This window comes from Alosa pseudoharengus, unplaced genomic scaffold (assembly GCF_046254945.1).
Source record: "Alosa pseudoharengus isolate Yale_2024_CS ecotype anadromous, Long Island Sound unplaced genomic scaffold, YU_APseudo_1.1 YU_APseudo_1.1_scf_4, whole genome shotgun sequence".
Classification (NCBI taxonomy): Eukaryota; Metazoa; Chordata; class Actinopteri; order Clupeiformes; family Clupeidae; genus Alosa; species Alosa pseudoharengus.
Window position 1 is genome coordinate 35,670,476 of NW_027468774.1, and position 16,226 is coordinate 35,686,701.

General features: G+C 39.6%; 1 protein-coding gene across 1 annotated transcript; it reads right to left on the minus strand.

Moving 5' to 3' along the window:
- Nucleotides 1-1,609: 1,609 nt before the first annotated feature.
- Nucleotides 1,610-15,805, minus strand: LOC143102471 (guanine nucleotide-binding protein G(s) subunit alpha-like). The gene is made up of 12 exons (XM_076266060.1): nucleotides 14,443-15,805; nucleotides 12,631-12,703; nucleotides 8,803-8,857; nucleotides 7,690-7,809; nucleotides 6,499-6,596; nucleotides 4,947-5,001; nucleotides 4,422-4,495; nucleotides 3,979-4,037; nucleotides 3,691-3,811; nucleotides 3,269-3,399; nucleotides 2,952-3,019; nucleotides 1,610-2,788 (listed from the first exon to the last, which is right to left on the minus strand). The coding sequence occupies exons 1-12, from the start codon at nucleotides 14,579-14,581 to the stop codon at nucleotides 2,642-2,644; spliced, it is 1,140 nt and encodes a 379-aa protein (XP_076122175.1). The 5' UTR covers nucleotides 14,582-15,805; the 3' UTR covers nucleotides 1,610-2,641.
- Between the last annotated feature and the right edge of the window lie 421 nt (nucleotides 15,806-16,226).

Here is a 16,226-nt window from a genome sequence, read left to right on the forward strand (position 1 = left end):
TGAGTGCAGTAGAACTGCAAACTACTGTTTTTAAAGATCATGCGCTGAATGGTAACACACATCTCTTTAGTGCAGTGATATTCTTGTTAGTGAGATACATTTCAAACAGAAAAGGTGTTGTTTTGCCATTACTAGGCAAGGTGCTCTTCGGAACCTGGGACATACCCATTCGTGGAGGCGCTCCGTTTGTAAGTAGTCTGCATGGTCACTGGTTTGGACAGGCCTCTTGGAGGGTATGATACAGAAACAGCTGACTTATTATCTACATTTTCGTTTTATCGTTCGTATCGTGGTTATGAATTAAGGACACGGTTGGCTGAGACCTCGTTAATAAAGTGTAGCTTAGATATAGGAATTTTATTTCACTGACTAACCCATCAGTGGGCTAGCTGTTCAGCGCCCTCTGGAGTGAAGGATCTCGATAATCCAATGATATTCATTTTTCTCACCACCACACTTGCCACCTACCGGTTAGGCTAAACTAAAGGGATCATGTAGAGCTGAGGCGGTTTTGATGATGTTAAAATACGTCTGTCCTATGTCGTTTCCCTCATAGACTTGTTGTTTGCAGCAAGGAAAGGTCCTTGAGTTCCAGTAGATATTTATATAGGCTAGGATAGCCTATTTTCCTGGTTTAATAGGCCCACTGTGGCTAGATTTCTGAGACTACTTCATGTGTGTTAGAGAGCAGCATCCTGTGGAATATACAACTAAAGCATAGTCTACCACCTTAGGACAAAGACTATGTGCTACCCTTTCTTTTACTGTCTATGGTGCTACCACACTTAACCCTAACCCGGTCTAACGCACAACACATTTACCCATTCTTCATAGTTTTGTTTTGCCTAGAGATTATGAAATGTCTTGTGGAAGTGGACTACATTCACATGCATTAATTGTTACTACAGAACAGTTCATGTAATCTATTTTTGGGTTATAATGTAGTACTAAGCCCCCTGACGGGAATAGTAGAAAATAAACATTTAATTTCATCGTCACTGATATTTTTATATAATGATAATGGAAATCAAATTTGTACTCTTAAGTATTTTAAGTAGGCTATGACCGATAGAGGGGCCAAAGTACAAGCTAAACTATTCAATGTCTTTTCTTTGCACAACAGCAACAACTGAAACTATTCCAAAGATCATATATTATCTTTATAGTAAATCCAGTCCTTATACGTAGGCCTACTAGTCAATATTCATTGAAATGTACTGTCAGAGTTGTCACCTCATATTTATATGAGGAAGCACTCACCCTTTGTAAATGTTTGTCCATTTTGATTCTGCTTAATAATACAACAATAACTTTAACACGGTCTCATATGCATAATATTCATATTCAGGATCTCACACATGCACACACCTCTATATACAGTTCAGAGGTCAAGGTACTCATGTGATCACCTATAGAAGTGTGTAGTGCTGGCCGAACTATGAATTCGGTACACCTCATCACACAAGTAACACAGGAAATGTTGGCCGTGTAGTGAAGTGTGTATGCTTACAGCACAGCAAGCAATGGCATTCTTTCACAGATAGGAACGTAATACCCACACACAGACACACACACACACACACAAATGTAGACATAATCGAGGCACATGAATCTTCTACAAGTTTTTTTTTTTTTTTCAATAAAGTTGTACAAAATAATACATTTTACAGTCTGTACAAGAATAATAGTCCAGCAGTAAAATAAAGAGACAGGAGAAGAGAATGATGATGGAAGAAGGCTGATGAGAGTGAGAGAACATATTAGTGTCCAAGTTATCATAGTCATTTCTGTCATTTTTAAAACATTGTTACTCTTAAAGTCTCTGATCAACCAAGACTGTATTGGTGCAGGAAAAACAAAGCATTTGGAAAGAGGGGGGTGATGAATAAGAACGTAAAGGGTAGAGGTTTTGGAGGGGATGGGACAAGAAAGGAGTGGGGGGGGGGGTGTGACAGGAGGAGCGGAGGTCAAAGGTATCAATGGCACAGCAGTCCACAGACAGATGACCCTGTGAGGGGAGTTCTTTTAGCTGTTGCAGACTGGTCTCTCTCCTCGTAATGCAGTTTCTCTCTAGACCTTCTTCTTGACAGCTTTTCACATCTCTGGTTCCCTAAAGTCTTTTGCCTTGGGAATCCCTCCATCTTCTTTTTCCCCCTATTCCAATCAGTCGCTGACCACTTCAAAAGCAGCTAAATGATCAGGAACAACCGCCCTTCAGTGTAAGATGACATGTGTTTATACTTACCAGTCTGGAAAGACATTGTGTGCACCTTCAAGTGAGGATGGTGTGTATCAGGAAGTGTGCATATGACACTAGGGTATGATTGCTAAAAAGGCATATGTGCTTGAATATGTGTGTATGCGTGTGTGTTTTTGTCTGTGTCTGTGTGTAAGTGTTAGGGTGTGGGGGGTCAGCAGTGGGAAGCGGGGGGATAGTCACCGTTTCCACCCCCCCCCCCCCTCCCGTCGTGAGAGCTTTTTTCACAGTCACTCCTCTTTTCTTCCTCCAATCCCGTCAGCTCTCACTGGTGAAGTCCACCTTTCCTCCCTCTTAACAGCGACAGCTCATGCTGATGGAGTTTTGCTCTCCTGCTCCAATCCCAACAGCTCGTATCTATCTGAGTTCATCGCTCTCCTTCAATCACAAGAGTTCGTACTGACGGAGATGCATCCTCTGGATGATATCCCGGCAGTCGTTGAAGACGCGGCGTATGTTCTCAGTGTCCACGGCACAGGTGAAGTGAGGGTAGCAGTAGTGGCGGCCATCTCCGCTGGCTGTGCTGATCCGCTGCGAGAACGACATTGGAAGAGAAATTCATTACTTCCAAAATTTTTCCATCAGGTTTTCATCAAACTTCAAAACCTGCTCTACAAAACCTCAAAAGCCCCTTTCCACTGTCATACTTCGCTGGAATCACACCTTGAAGAGTTTGTGGATCTGTTGGACTTACCAGAAACTCGTCTCTGATGAAATACTTAGCTCTGGTGACCCGTGGATGTTCGCCTGACTCTGGGGTTGCTGTAGACAGGTGAGTGAGTGGTTTTTATCACTGTACTGGCAAATGCTTGTACTGGTGTACTGGTGTCTACTAGACATGTACACATACTGGTGTCTACTAGACATGTACACATACTGGTGTAATGGTGTCTACTAGACATGTACACATACTGGTGTCTACTAGACATGTACACATACTGGTGTGTCAGACTGTATGCAAAGCATATGTATGTCTGTGAACGGAATATTTTGATATTTCAGGAATCTTACCGTCATCTGGTGTGGTGTAGCGTGCAAACTCAGGGAAGTACTCCTCAATTTTAGACTTCCCTGCCAGAACCTTTTCAGCCAGTAGATCTTGTTTGTTGAGAAACAGGATGACTGAGATTGTCCGCAACCATCTGGGAAGATTCAGGGAGAAAACAAAGCCTGCTTAAGCCATGTTGGATGTTTGGTTTGTGTATAATTTATAATTGTGGTAATTTAGATACTTGTGATGCTTTACAGATTTTGTCTAAAACTAGACAGAATTGAGCAAATAGACTGAATACAATCAAATCATCAGGGTACAAGTCTAATGGGACAGGAACTGCACAATTTATTCATGCTGAACTTCTTTCTCAGTCTGGATAAACAGCGAAAGAATAGACAATTAGAGTCTGTATTTCACATGTGTGAGTGTAGACTGTCACCTATTGTTCCAGATGTTTTTAAAGAGATTCAATGCTTCCTGTAAGCGGTTGGTCTGATTGTCCTCTCTGACCACCATATTATAACTGCTACTGGCCACCACGAAGATGATCGCTGTTACATCTGTTAGCAGAAGAGAGATTGACATTGAGTAAATGAGAGGAGAGAGAGAGTGTAACAATAACGAGTATTATTATGAATTGCACATCACCACACTATATACATCCTCATTCTTATCACATCAACGTGACATCACATACTGTACAAGTTAAGAGTTAAACAGCTTTTACCATTGAAGCACTGGATCCATTTTCTTCGCTCGTCTCTCTGTCCTCCAACATCAAACATACTAAAAAGAAAACAAATGTTAGGTTGGAAGATTTCTGATTAAAAAAACACTTCAGATGTTCTCATCCACTCACTGAAGTCACCAACTAAAATTAGATTGGAAGTTCAGTTTGGATTGATCTCATAGTAAAATACTGTTGAAATAAAATACTAATGAAATAGGATGCATATAAAACCATGTTAAACAACTAGTTTGGCCTTGTTTTCAAACATTATTATTGCTGTTAAGGCCAATCTATGCAATCATTACGCATGAGCTCAGGAACTACAAATATGATCCCAACCCATCTCCGGCTAATTAGGACAGCCTTAGCTCTAATCCTGAACTCAAACTCAGGGCTACAGTCCTCTATTTCAAATTAGCTGAGGAGTGCTGAATACTTACTGGAAATTTACTTTGTCCACTTGGAATCTTGTCTCGAAGATCCCAGAGGTTAGAACTCTGCATCTGAGCAAGTCCTGAGAAAGAGCAATGTGGAATGAGGAGGACACATATAGAAACATTCAATAAGGGTGATTGAGGCTATTAATGTTTAAGGTATTTTGTCCAAAGCAACGTATAGTAATGACAATAAACATCATTGTTAAAAAAAAGTTTAAAGTAGTTATAAAGCTTACAAAAATATTGATAATAGTACCGGTAATATACCAAATAATTCTAACAGGATAAGAACCATAACCATAATAACAGTACAAAATTAATTAAACTGATGAGTCACTTTTTGAAAATTCTAAAACTATCAAACCATTTACTGTAAATAAATGAAAATAGATACATTCAATGTATACCACGGCTAATATTGGTATACATTGTCGTGAGGCCATATTAAGATAGAAGTGTTCAGAATAAATACACAAGATCACAGAATAGAGCAGAACAATCCAGCTGGCCATTTTGACCCACACTCACCTGATCAGAAGGCGTGTAGTCACTCTGCTTTACAATGTCTATCTTGTCTAAAAAGCTGCAGAGAGGGGAAAGATGGTCGAATTGGTTTTATGATCATCTTCCCTTATTTCAAAAATCATTCAAAAATAAACATAATGGCCAACGTCTAGACACAACGGAAGGAAACACTACAAGCTATTACTAATTTAATTATTAAACATGAGCATGCAATTTATTATTTTTGAGAGCAAGATTCCTTTCCCTGACTTTTTGTAGATGGGCACCAGTAAAGAATTTTGATGGACATGCGTATTAGAGTGTGGCTACCCGACCCGAGTCCGACGGGTCCGGTCGGGTTCGGACCAATATTTAGAAATTGTAGTCGGGTTTGGTTCGGGTTCGGACACATGGGGGCGATATGCATTGGAAGCTTTACATTTAAATTCCTTATTATGTTGGGTAACCAACAGGTCTGCTTTACATGATGCAAACGTTTGTTTTTTGAGAATAAAGTAAAATGTAAAAAAGACCTAATAGCTTTCCACTGTGTGCAAGATTTGTTTATCGTGACAACGCATTTCAGGCATGCTGCCTGAAATGCACAAGCGTTGTCACGTCTCACGACTACATAAACAAAGGTTATGCACATCGCACATATGCACATAAGCACAGTCTTGGGTGACGTTAAAAAAAGTTGTTAGCCTATCAGGAGATTTTAAGATTATTTGCGTTGCATACTGTGGTAAAGACATACGCTACCGGCTATAAGGTCGTCTCGTTCAACTGGATCCTCGAGTTGCCCCAATTAACGTCGATGCTGCATATGGATCAGTGACAGAGGCACTGTAGTTTCAACGACTGTTGCAGTTCATTTTTAAGACTTTTCGTCAATGGTAAGACAAGAATTATATTTAGGCTATGCTTGCTTGGGCCTCTTGTGTTAATGTGCGCTGTGTGTGACCTGCGTGCGTGCACGCTCATCTGATTCTGTAGACAATTTGTTGTGTGTTCCGTTTAATGGGCTAAAAAGACAGGCTATTCACAAACGTGAACGTTTAATCACTAGCATGGGAATAACTGAGGCATCATCTGCGTCGGGCTCGGGTCGGGTTCGGACATAAAAATGAAAATGCCTGTCGGGTTCGGTTCGGGTCGGGTTCGGACGCAACTCTGTCGGACGCGGGCCAGGTTCGGACAGAAATTTGCGGCCCGCTCCGCACTCTAATGCGTATACAATATACAACTGTTATAAACAAATAGTTTATAAAAGTTTATAAAAGTATTGGTTAATCATATCTAATTTCATAATTCAGATGTTACAAATTCACTTGTAATAGTCATGCTCATGCCACAGATATACAGCACAAACACACATGCACAGAGAATCCAGTGACGATGACACAATGGACACAGTCACAGTCAATATTGTCATAAGACACAAAGTCAAAATGTTACTTTTCTACAAACCAAATTATCTTAAATGAAAAGTATATGATATTGGACAGGGGGAGGGGGAAAGACTGTGCCTTGTGTCTGAGGGTCAAGTACAAACAGAACTACAAGGAGTACTCACTACTGGGCACAGTCTATGAGCTGGTACTCGTTAGACCTTTCATAGCACGCCTTCACACCTTCATCCTGCCAAAGGCATTTGGCATGCTCATAGAACTCCTGCGGTGGGGGTGGGGGGCGTAGGGGCGAGTGAAAGAGGGAGAGACAGAGTGCCGTTACTTGCTTGCGCTGACTGTTGTGTCGGTGCGGACCAAAAAACAAACATTAATTCAATATTTCCAGATAAGAACACCACATGTGGAGAGTATGACTAGAAACTTGTTTGAAGATTTACCTTCAAATAAGTACAGTAAACAAATGCTGAACGCATAAACGGCGTCTTGATGTTTATCTTTGTTTGAACTAATTGAACAAAAGACTATGTTTTATTGCCAGAAGACATAGCAAAATACACCACCTCCCTTCTGGGTCCTCCTCAGATATCCAGTATATCAAGTTCAGTCATGGCTAGGACACATGATTGATTGCATAACTGTTCTGATTGGTTGGGTGTCTCTTTGTGTTCGTATTGACTAAATGTTGTAGAATTGAGGCATTGTTTCCCCTTATTTGTGTGTTTACACGCAATTCACATCACTGACGATACCGTTTTTAATAAGACTGAAAAATGTAGGATTTGAGCTTATTTGAGGTATAGCCCCAGGTATAGCTCTTAAATGTTGGGCCAGAAGAAACTGCCAGGATAAAGGGTCTGGCAGACACTGGTGCGTGTGTGTGTGTGTGCGCGTGTGTGTGTCTGTGAGTGAGAGAGAGAATAAAAGAAGGAGTGACAGAAAGAAAAACAGAGAGAGAGAGAGAGAGAGAGAGAGAGAGAGAGAGAGAGAGAGAGAATGTGGGTGTGGGTGTCAGCAGACAGTTGTCTCTAAAGTGAGGGCCCAAGGGAAAGGCCAAAAGGGACCATATCCCTGCTAACGAGTGGAGTCATGGGAGAAACTACCCCGTGGCACTTGCATGCACTGACAAAGCACATGAGGAACATATTGCATGTCACAATGGAACCTTCATCCCCACAGTGCAGATCCCAAAAGGAGGAAATTAATACTTCAATCCACTGAACGGTAACATTTCCACTCTCTCTCTCTCAAGCATGGTCTCTCACTCTCACTCTCTATCTCTCACACTTACACACTCGCACACTCACACATACACCTTGGATTATCCAATTCCTACTCAATTTGGAAGCTATACTTACAGAAGGAAAATCAAAGTCTTTCTGATTTGCTAGGTTTAGGATATACTCCATTCTCCATTGGCTGGCAGGACAGGCCAGCTGAAGAGGCGGAGCCAGGGTTCCCATGGCTGTCACTATAGTCTGAATAACAAAAGAACAATGTATCTCTTTTCTCTCTTCTCTCTCATCATTTCACATATACACACGTATATACGTATATATATATATATATATATATATATATATATATATACGTATATATATATATATATATATATATATATATATATATAAAAAAAACATATAGCAAACAATGCCTGTTAATATACATCGTTACTTCCCTTGAACTGAAAATTTTCCATTTAACACAAGATCATACCAGAGCAACTAAGAGTCAACATAAGCTAAGAGTTCAGGTGACACACAGTGTTTCAAACATCAACATCATCCAACCAATGTGTTCAAAACACCAAAATAAGAATAAATACAAGTCCAGGGGCAAACCACCTTTGCTCTTTTGTTTGCAGTTGTTTGTTTCTATGATGAATTTTGTATACAGATTAGTCACATCATGACTAATTACCAGTATGTAAGAAAGTAACTACATATTGGGATATTTTTCTCACTGCAATAAAATTAAGCTTAGAATTTGACTCAGTTTTTTTTAATACTTGCTTTAGAGGCTGTTGTCTGATTAAAAAGATATGATGTGTTGTAAAACATGGACCATGTCACTGCCTGACGTGAGTTGAACGTAGATGTGAGTCACAGAAGCTCAAGCATAAACGGTTACAGCAAAACGTCATAATGTAAACATTCGGGTACAGGAAGACGGAGCCACACTCAGTCATATTTCACTGAAACAAATTGTTGTTTACTTGACAAAAGAAAAGATATGATGTGCAGCGCATGCGTTGACTCATGTGCGACTCACATCAGGCAGCGACAGACCAACTAGCACCCTGTGTATTGAAAAGCCTCAGCACAGCAACTAAATCCAATTAGGATATGTCATACAGATATTCTGCTCTGTCAACTAATAGAAAGTTGACAACCTCATATTCAACTTAGTTGAGATTCCAGTGAACATCAATATGGAAACACAGAGTATATTTCAATATGCAACTCCCTTACTTCTATCGCCTCCTTAATGTTGTTCTTGATGTCCTGAATTTTCTGTTTTTTCTCCCTGTGAAAAAGCAAGCAACCAACATTACTTATGGCAGACAAAACAAGCAGGTGCCCTTTTTATACTCAAAAGACATTGGCTTAGCATGCACAACTGAAAAATGCATTTTATCCCTAAAGACTATTTCTAAATGCCACTAAGCCAGACCCTAACAAATGTACCTGGAGTTGATAGTTGAATTAACTGACCCAACTAACCAGTCGACAAACCTTCATAATGGGAGATAACAAACTAAGGATGGTTGAAGCATTTCATAATCTCCAAAAGTCACACCAAAGAAAAGTACTGGAAAAATATGGTAAGTTGTTAAGCTATATTGAGTGATTTAATGGCTCTTGAATAACACTGATAGGTTGGAAAAACCACAGAGCTGCCAACAAATGGAACTGGGTAAACTGTAATGAAAAGTAAGTGTCAAAATGTTATGAAGGTAAAAATTAAAAAAAGGATCTGCACACTGTATTAGAAGCTTCCAAAAACCTATAAATTAAAGTTTCTGGGAGCTTTTGATCTAGCACCTGTTTAAAGTTGTTGGATATGTGTACCCTGCACTCTGCTTTATCAAAATGTTATGAACCATCTTGTAAAACAAAAAAGTCACAAGGCAACAGAGTACAAATCATCTTATAACTTTATAACTATAAATAGCACAGATGTCCCCCTTGACTAAACTTAGGGAAGGGTAGGATACTTTATGTCTGATTGACTGACTACAATCAGTGTGTGCACACATCAGAATGTGCGTGCACACATTCAGGTCTGGATATCTTCTGGAGAACTGACGAGCTCAGTTTTTTGATGCAACTCATGGATTCCTTTTATCAGGTTGTGTGTAGATACATTAGTTGAAACCTGAGCAGAAAGTCGCATCAAAGGTCTCTGCTGAAGAGAAAGCTGATGTAGTTTTCCTACCAAGCTCCAAAGGACTCTGATGTACCAGCTGGTTCTGTTTAACCTGATACAACTATAGCTTAAGTTTTGAGAGCTCAGTTTTCACTGCATTACATTATGGCATGGCCAGGACAACAGTCAAGTACAGAGGAAGAGTAGGCCATGTAGTAAATGTGTTGCCATGTCTATATGTATAATATGTGTATGTGTATTAATGAATAATGTGCTGTGAATTGTTAATTACTGTAAGGGTAGTACTAGTGTGATTAAACTTGACAAATTAAACAAATTTGTTTAGTCCTCCAGACAATGACACTGAATCCGCCGACAAGGCAGTTTCCAAACCCTTTCCCCAAACATATATGTACAAGGAAGCACAACAGAAGTACTGAGAACACTGTGATGATAATACCAAGCTGACGGCTTTATAAGAGGGCAAACTCATGCAATCTCACTTCACTGAGGACCACGTTGTCCTATTTTGAAACAGATTTGTACACTGATGTTACAACCCACCAACTCAAACCCTCTGCAAGTGTGCTGGGTCATTCCATGTCAAATCAAATAAGGATGTTGCTGCACCATCTCAGATTTTGTTGAAACCTTGTCTATTTTATGTATCCCAAAACCAACGCCTGTAAAATATTTCTGTCAAAATCCTGTCTTCATTCTTTATCCTTGTTTTCATATTGGTTTGAAAATGAATATCTAAAAAGTATTATAGCCAGCCAAAACTTTATAGGATGTAAGAAAAGCATCTTCTCATATGATTTTTATTCTATGAAAATGACCAATAAATGCAACCACACCTCATTTTATCGTTAATGTTTTCATGTTCATACACTGTAAAAAAAATATCAAATAAAAGTATTGTTTTGCAGACAAAATACAAAACAATAATTCCATGTGAGAACAAAAAATGAGTTTATAAGACCCTTCACGCTTTGTTCCAAATCTAGGGCCTTATATAAAACCAAAGGACATGTAGTACAAGCGTTTAATGGTCCAGTCATACTGAGAACATGTTTGTCTTTCATTCTACAAAGTTTGGGCAGGCTGGGAATAACACTTTTTAAGACATTACGACAAAAGGGAAGGAAAATATGAAAACAATGCCATTAAACAAAAATATTTCACATGGGATCTAAGCATTATGTGAAACGTACTTTAAGCAAAATCTGAAACAGTGAAGCAACCATTTTTTTGGATTCTGTCTGATTTGACATGGAACGACCCTGCTAGAATTTGCAACATCTCTTTTGTACATTACACCCAAAATGTTATTTACAAGGAAATATATTGGCTTTATGCAGCACAGGCATTGACACCCAACATGTTACCCAAGTACCCAGGTGCATCACATGTTTATGTGACCCATGCTGTGAGAAGCAAAAGAGTCCCACACTGAAATCACACACCTGAAACTTCAGGCATGGGACAAAGGCCTACTAGTAAAGGCTAAAACCAGGAACTGCTGATCTCTTAGGGCTTTGATCTTTGATACGCGAGACTGACCCTCTACACAGCTTTATATCCCGTGGATTTGTTGTTATGATTAAAAACGCTAAATAACTACTAAATATGTTCATCAACGTTCCTCCATGATGATCTCCAACTGCATTCCTATTATGTGCTTTAGCAAGCTGACAGTTCACACTGGCCATCAAATTAAGAAAACAAAGTGCATGACTACAAAACTAACAAAATGAGTACAAATCCTTTGATAAATGAATAGGTGATTCAAAGGTTAATTTCAACATCAACCAAAATAGTTTGAGAGAATAAAAGACGACAAGCAGCTAGCGTAATGTGGGCAATGCAAACACATCAACTGGGGGCACCCGCGACTATCCGGACAGAGGTAGACAGGGAACTGCAGCAGTCAGAGAAAGGACACTTAAATGGAACTTCAATAATTCAGACAAAAAAGACATACAAAATCTAAACTGAAAAAGCAGCACTGGCTTAGAACAGGATATCTCTGTGAAAGGCTCCATTGACAAGATAAACCACTTATTCTATGTTTGTATGAGAAGATTTTGACTAACTTCACAGCAGAATAAGTCTTGCAGTGTTTCAACAAGCAGATTCAAAGTTTATCTGTTTTTAAAATTCATCTAGTCACACACAGCTACTCAAATACACAGCATAAATTAAATGTTGAGGGAATAGTGTCATTTCTTTTCAATCTAAACTGTTCAGGTCATATGCACCACAGTAATTTACAGCAGACCGTAAATCTACTTAAAACATTGTTATAAGGGCAGTGAATTGCTAAGCAGTCATGAATGTAACTGCATGTTGAGATATCCGATTGAAAGCCAACAATTGTTGTTATTGTCGATATAATTCAGAAAATTTGACATGGAAAACTGCATTGTGCCTAAAAACATGAAAACATGTATGATGAAACTATGTGCACTCTGTGCAGTAATCATTACATCACATACAGCCTAGTTTCGATTAGCTTACACCGTAACTGTGTGACCAAGTTAACATTTTACATTTTTGTGCTGAAAAAAAAAAGAAAATCTCTCAGAAGTATTGTTTGAAGTTAACAGCAGCTTCCAAGAGAAGGCACAATTCAGTTTGTGAATTGGGTCTGGTTACGCTGTATTGGGGGCTGCTTTCAGTCATTGCAACCCAGTAAGCGTAGACTTCAGGTTAATTTCAAAACCATTGGGCCAACCTTTCTAACCAATCAGATACCATATTGGATTCCTATGCTTCCTACTTTTCCACTGATGCCATCAATAAATAGCATCAGATGGCAAGTTTCATGTAGGACAAGTGACATAATCACAACTGTCTGTATGGTCATGCCAATTTTAAAATACTATTGTTTATATTTCTGTTTACAATTAAACGTGGGGATCACTTACTCTGCATTGAATCCATTGACATGAAGGATTCGCATCTGCTTTACAATGGTGCTCTTCCCAGACTCACCAGCACCTGCGAGAGAGAGAGAGAGAGAGAGAGGAGTTCATTAAATTAGTGTGGAAACCTATAAAAAGATCTATCTTAACAATCTCCAATGATCAACGGTTATACTGAGCACATACTTCCAGAATATATTGTAATAGCCAGACAATGGGAATGTAAGCCAAATGTTTAATGGGAATGTAAGCCAAACTTAACCAGACATTAACAAGACATGGTTGACCACAAATCTGCCTCCGATCTTAAACCCTTTATTCAAGTAATTGAACCATTTCATGAAACATGCAATCATTGTTAATGTACAGAGCAACCTAGAAATTTATGTGCTATAAATAGTCAGTAGACAAAAGCCAGAAAAAGTCACTATATATATATATATTTATATATAGCTTGTTCATGGGCTTTCAAATCTTCCCATGACAACGATTCATTACTGTCAGCTGAATTTGGATGTTTCAAATTGTCCTGACACTCCCATGTCACTGTATGTATGTAAACACCAGTCCTACCCCTCATAAATTCTGTCGAACTAATCATATCTTTAATGTGTGACTCCAAGTTTGAAAGATGCATTCCAAAGGGCTGTTACACTGGTTTGCCAGTGCTCAGACTTCAGGCAACTAAGAAGGGCACTGGCACACCCTAATATGATGGAAAAAAGCTTTGTCATAACTTAAATCAGTTAATTTCGAGGATACTGTGCCGACACCTGTACTGAGGTGAGTCCTCTGCCTCGGAATTACTTGAGGAATGCCAGCTATACCAAAGGGTTGACCTTTACTTTCCTGTTTGACATCTTCAAGAAATTTGTGGGACAATATATAAGCCTACATTCCAAAGTGACTAAGTAGTAGGCCTACAATCCCAGTGTCTAAAGATCTTTCAGTGTCTGAGTAGGCCTACAGCCCACAGACATTCAGGATATGTAGCCTACAATTGGTTTCTTTTTAATGGGGTCAGATATCAAGGTTATAAAAAGGCCTCGTTTGTAGATTATTGTTTGTAGAATTGAGCACATCTAGTTGGTTGACACCTCATACTTAAGTCCTAAACGTTCACTCTTCAGATTTCAGTGACCGTGGGACATCAAAACAGGGAGAAATTAGAGGAAATGCCGTGCACAAGCATAAACTCTGTCGGCAGACATATTTGTTATGGTTAAATACGACTTCACTTCTGCTTTCCATTTGAACCGTCACTTCCTCTAGGACAAAATTACCGGTGGCATAGCAAAGAAAATACATTTTCATCGAATCAGCCTAACAATTGTATTGTGCCTGGCTAACAAAGGTACCTGTAGAGAAATCTGCCTATGCGAAATAGTTTCTTCCGTGTGACTGTTTCACAGAAAGATCATTCTATCGGAACAGCTCCTACAAACATAGGCTAGCTGTAAGACACCGAGGCCATGAGAACACACCCACGCCTCGAAAGACATGACACGCACATTCAGGATTCGATATTATCGCCGGATGACAAAATAAGTTTAGGGGAGTAAACGCTGCCGACAGTGTTCCCCATGAACAGTCGAATTATTTTGCAACAATGTTTCCTGTTTCAAGTATAAACACTGCAATGTTAACACCGTATGTAGGCTACTTAACCGTATTAAATTAAACATAGGCCTGTGCTGCCGACAAACTTGCGTATTTTGGCAGACACCGCATAGCCAGGACAGCTAGGCAGAGATAGGCTGCTTGATGTCTAGCCTGCAAACAACTTAAGTTTAGAGAATCAACCTCAAAACTTACCCAAAAGTAGAAGCCGATGTGTTGCTCTGTATATCTGTTTGTCTTTCTGTAATTGTTTATCAATTTTTTTGTTAGCTTCTCTTTGTTGTTTCTCGTCATTTCGTTGGTCCTCTGTCTTACTATTCCCCAAACAGCCCATCTTCCCACACGAAAAGCGTCCAGGGGAGGGGGAATGTTAAAAATAAATAATTAATCACCCTTTACTATCTCCCTTGTTTGACCCACTAAATAGTCGAATACATTTGCGACATTTAAACAGTTTGTAAAAATACACCAGTGAAGCATAAAACTATACGGCCTGATTAGATACGTGATTGTGCAGTTTCTATTTTACGTAGTGTACATCCTGCGTCTTTTCAGTAGTGCTGCTGGCTCTGCTAGGAGAGCAGGATAGCCTACTGCTGATGACGACAACAGTGCGGCCCTCAGATGTTCGGTGAATGATCACAGCTTTCTTGATATAAAGCTATAAACCACAGTCAAAACAAGTATCCGTGACTTCAGTCTTCTTTACTTCAGCACTGAAATGGAAAAAATACTTAATTCCACGGATTGGCTAGCAGTAAATGAAGCATATGACTGCAATCCCAACTGGATTTTATTCCTAGTCGAGTATGCTCTTGGTGCAGAAGACCAGTGGGGTTTAATAAAAAGCATTTCAATTCATTAGGCCGTGTTTCTTCGATGTGTCAGCAATCCTCCATGCAGATACGAACAAGCGTAGTGTGTAACAACATTGGCACTCTACGCTACTAAATGAAGGCTATGCGTAGGCTATATTGTTTTCAGCGTATCCATTTTTTCGCTTCATGTCACAGGCTATTCAAATACTTGAAAACACAGTGTAGTCAGAAATGCGATTCCGATGGCCCGTGCTGAACAAATTCAGAAATTCCTTCTTATTCCTCGTTTCTGCGATAGCAGTTCCTTGCTGGTTTTCCCCAAGCCTAAGGCCTTCTCTGCCTCTCCTTTTGTTGGTGTAATACGGATCTCCACACACCAATTAGACATCGAATATTCACAAGACAAGTTTCAAACAGAATTCGATTTGTCTACCAATAGCAAAATAATGCGAATCCTTGGATATTTTCTCGTTTCTCGTTGGTATAACCCCGCTGTCAAGCCTTAGCTTTGTAGTCCTTTAGAATGCGAGCGGTGGGTACACACATGTGCATGTACGTTCATGAATATAACGCCGTTTGGGACAACACATTCCACCACGTAAGAGACGTGCTTCTTCGGCGAGTCGAGGTTGAGTCGAGACGCAAATATATATTTTTTTCAGGCTCTTTCCCCGTTTTCTCCAGGAATTAGACATTGAGACTAGCAGCTCTGAAGAGGTGGGGTGGGGCAAATAGATCACACAGAACCCTGGGAACGAACAGGGTCTAATCACATGATTGCACAAAACGTCAGCGTGCTCACATTCTGCGGAGAAGGGGCGCCCTCTTCAAAGAGACGGGAGAAACCAGAATGTTTTGCAGGGTATTTAGAGAAAAGTGCGAGACCAATATTACACATTATTAATGTAAATGATCAGATAATTGCAAAATTTAGAATCGATCTAATGTAATAGGTGAGTGAGTAAATTAGCTTATTTCTGTCTTGAATAGACGAGGCGGATCTTGATCTTGTGCAGATATCAACAGCTGTATCTGGCTACTTCTGAAATAGATAAAATACAAATAGATTAAAGTAAAGCCGATTCAAGAAGTCAATGAAGCCCGCAGTTTCTAAACCATTTTACGGCTCGTAACCTACCCCAAACGTCGACTCTAACTTGT

Coding starts and splice junctions, on each gene's coding strand:
- LOC143102471 (XM_076266060.1), bottom strand. CDS start 14,581: ATGGGCTGTTTGGGGAATAGTAAGACAGAGGACCAACGAAATGACGAG. Junction 8,858..12,630: donor GTCAATGGATTCAATGCAGA/GTAAGTGATCCC, acceptor GCTTTTTCACAG/GGAGAAAAAACAGAAAATTC. Junction 5,002..6,498: donor CTCATAGACTGTGCCCAGTA/GTGAGTACTCCT, acceptor CCCTCTCTGCAG/CTTTTTAGACAAGATAGACA.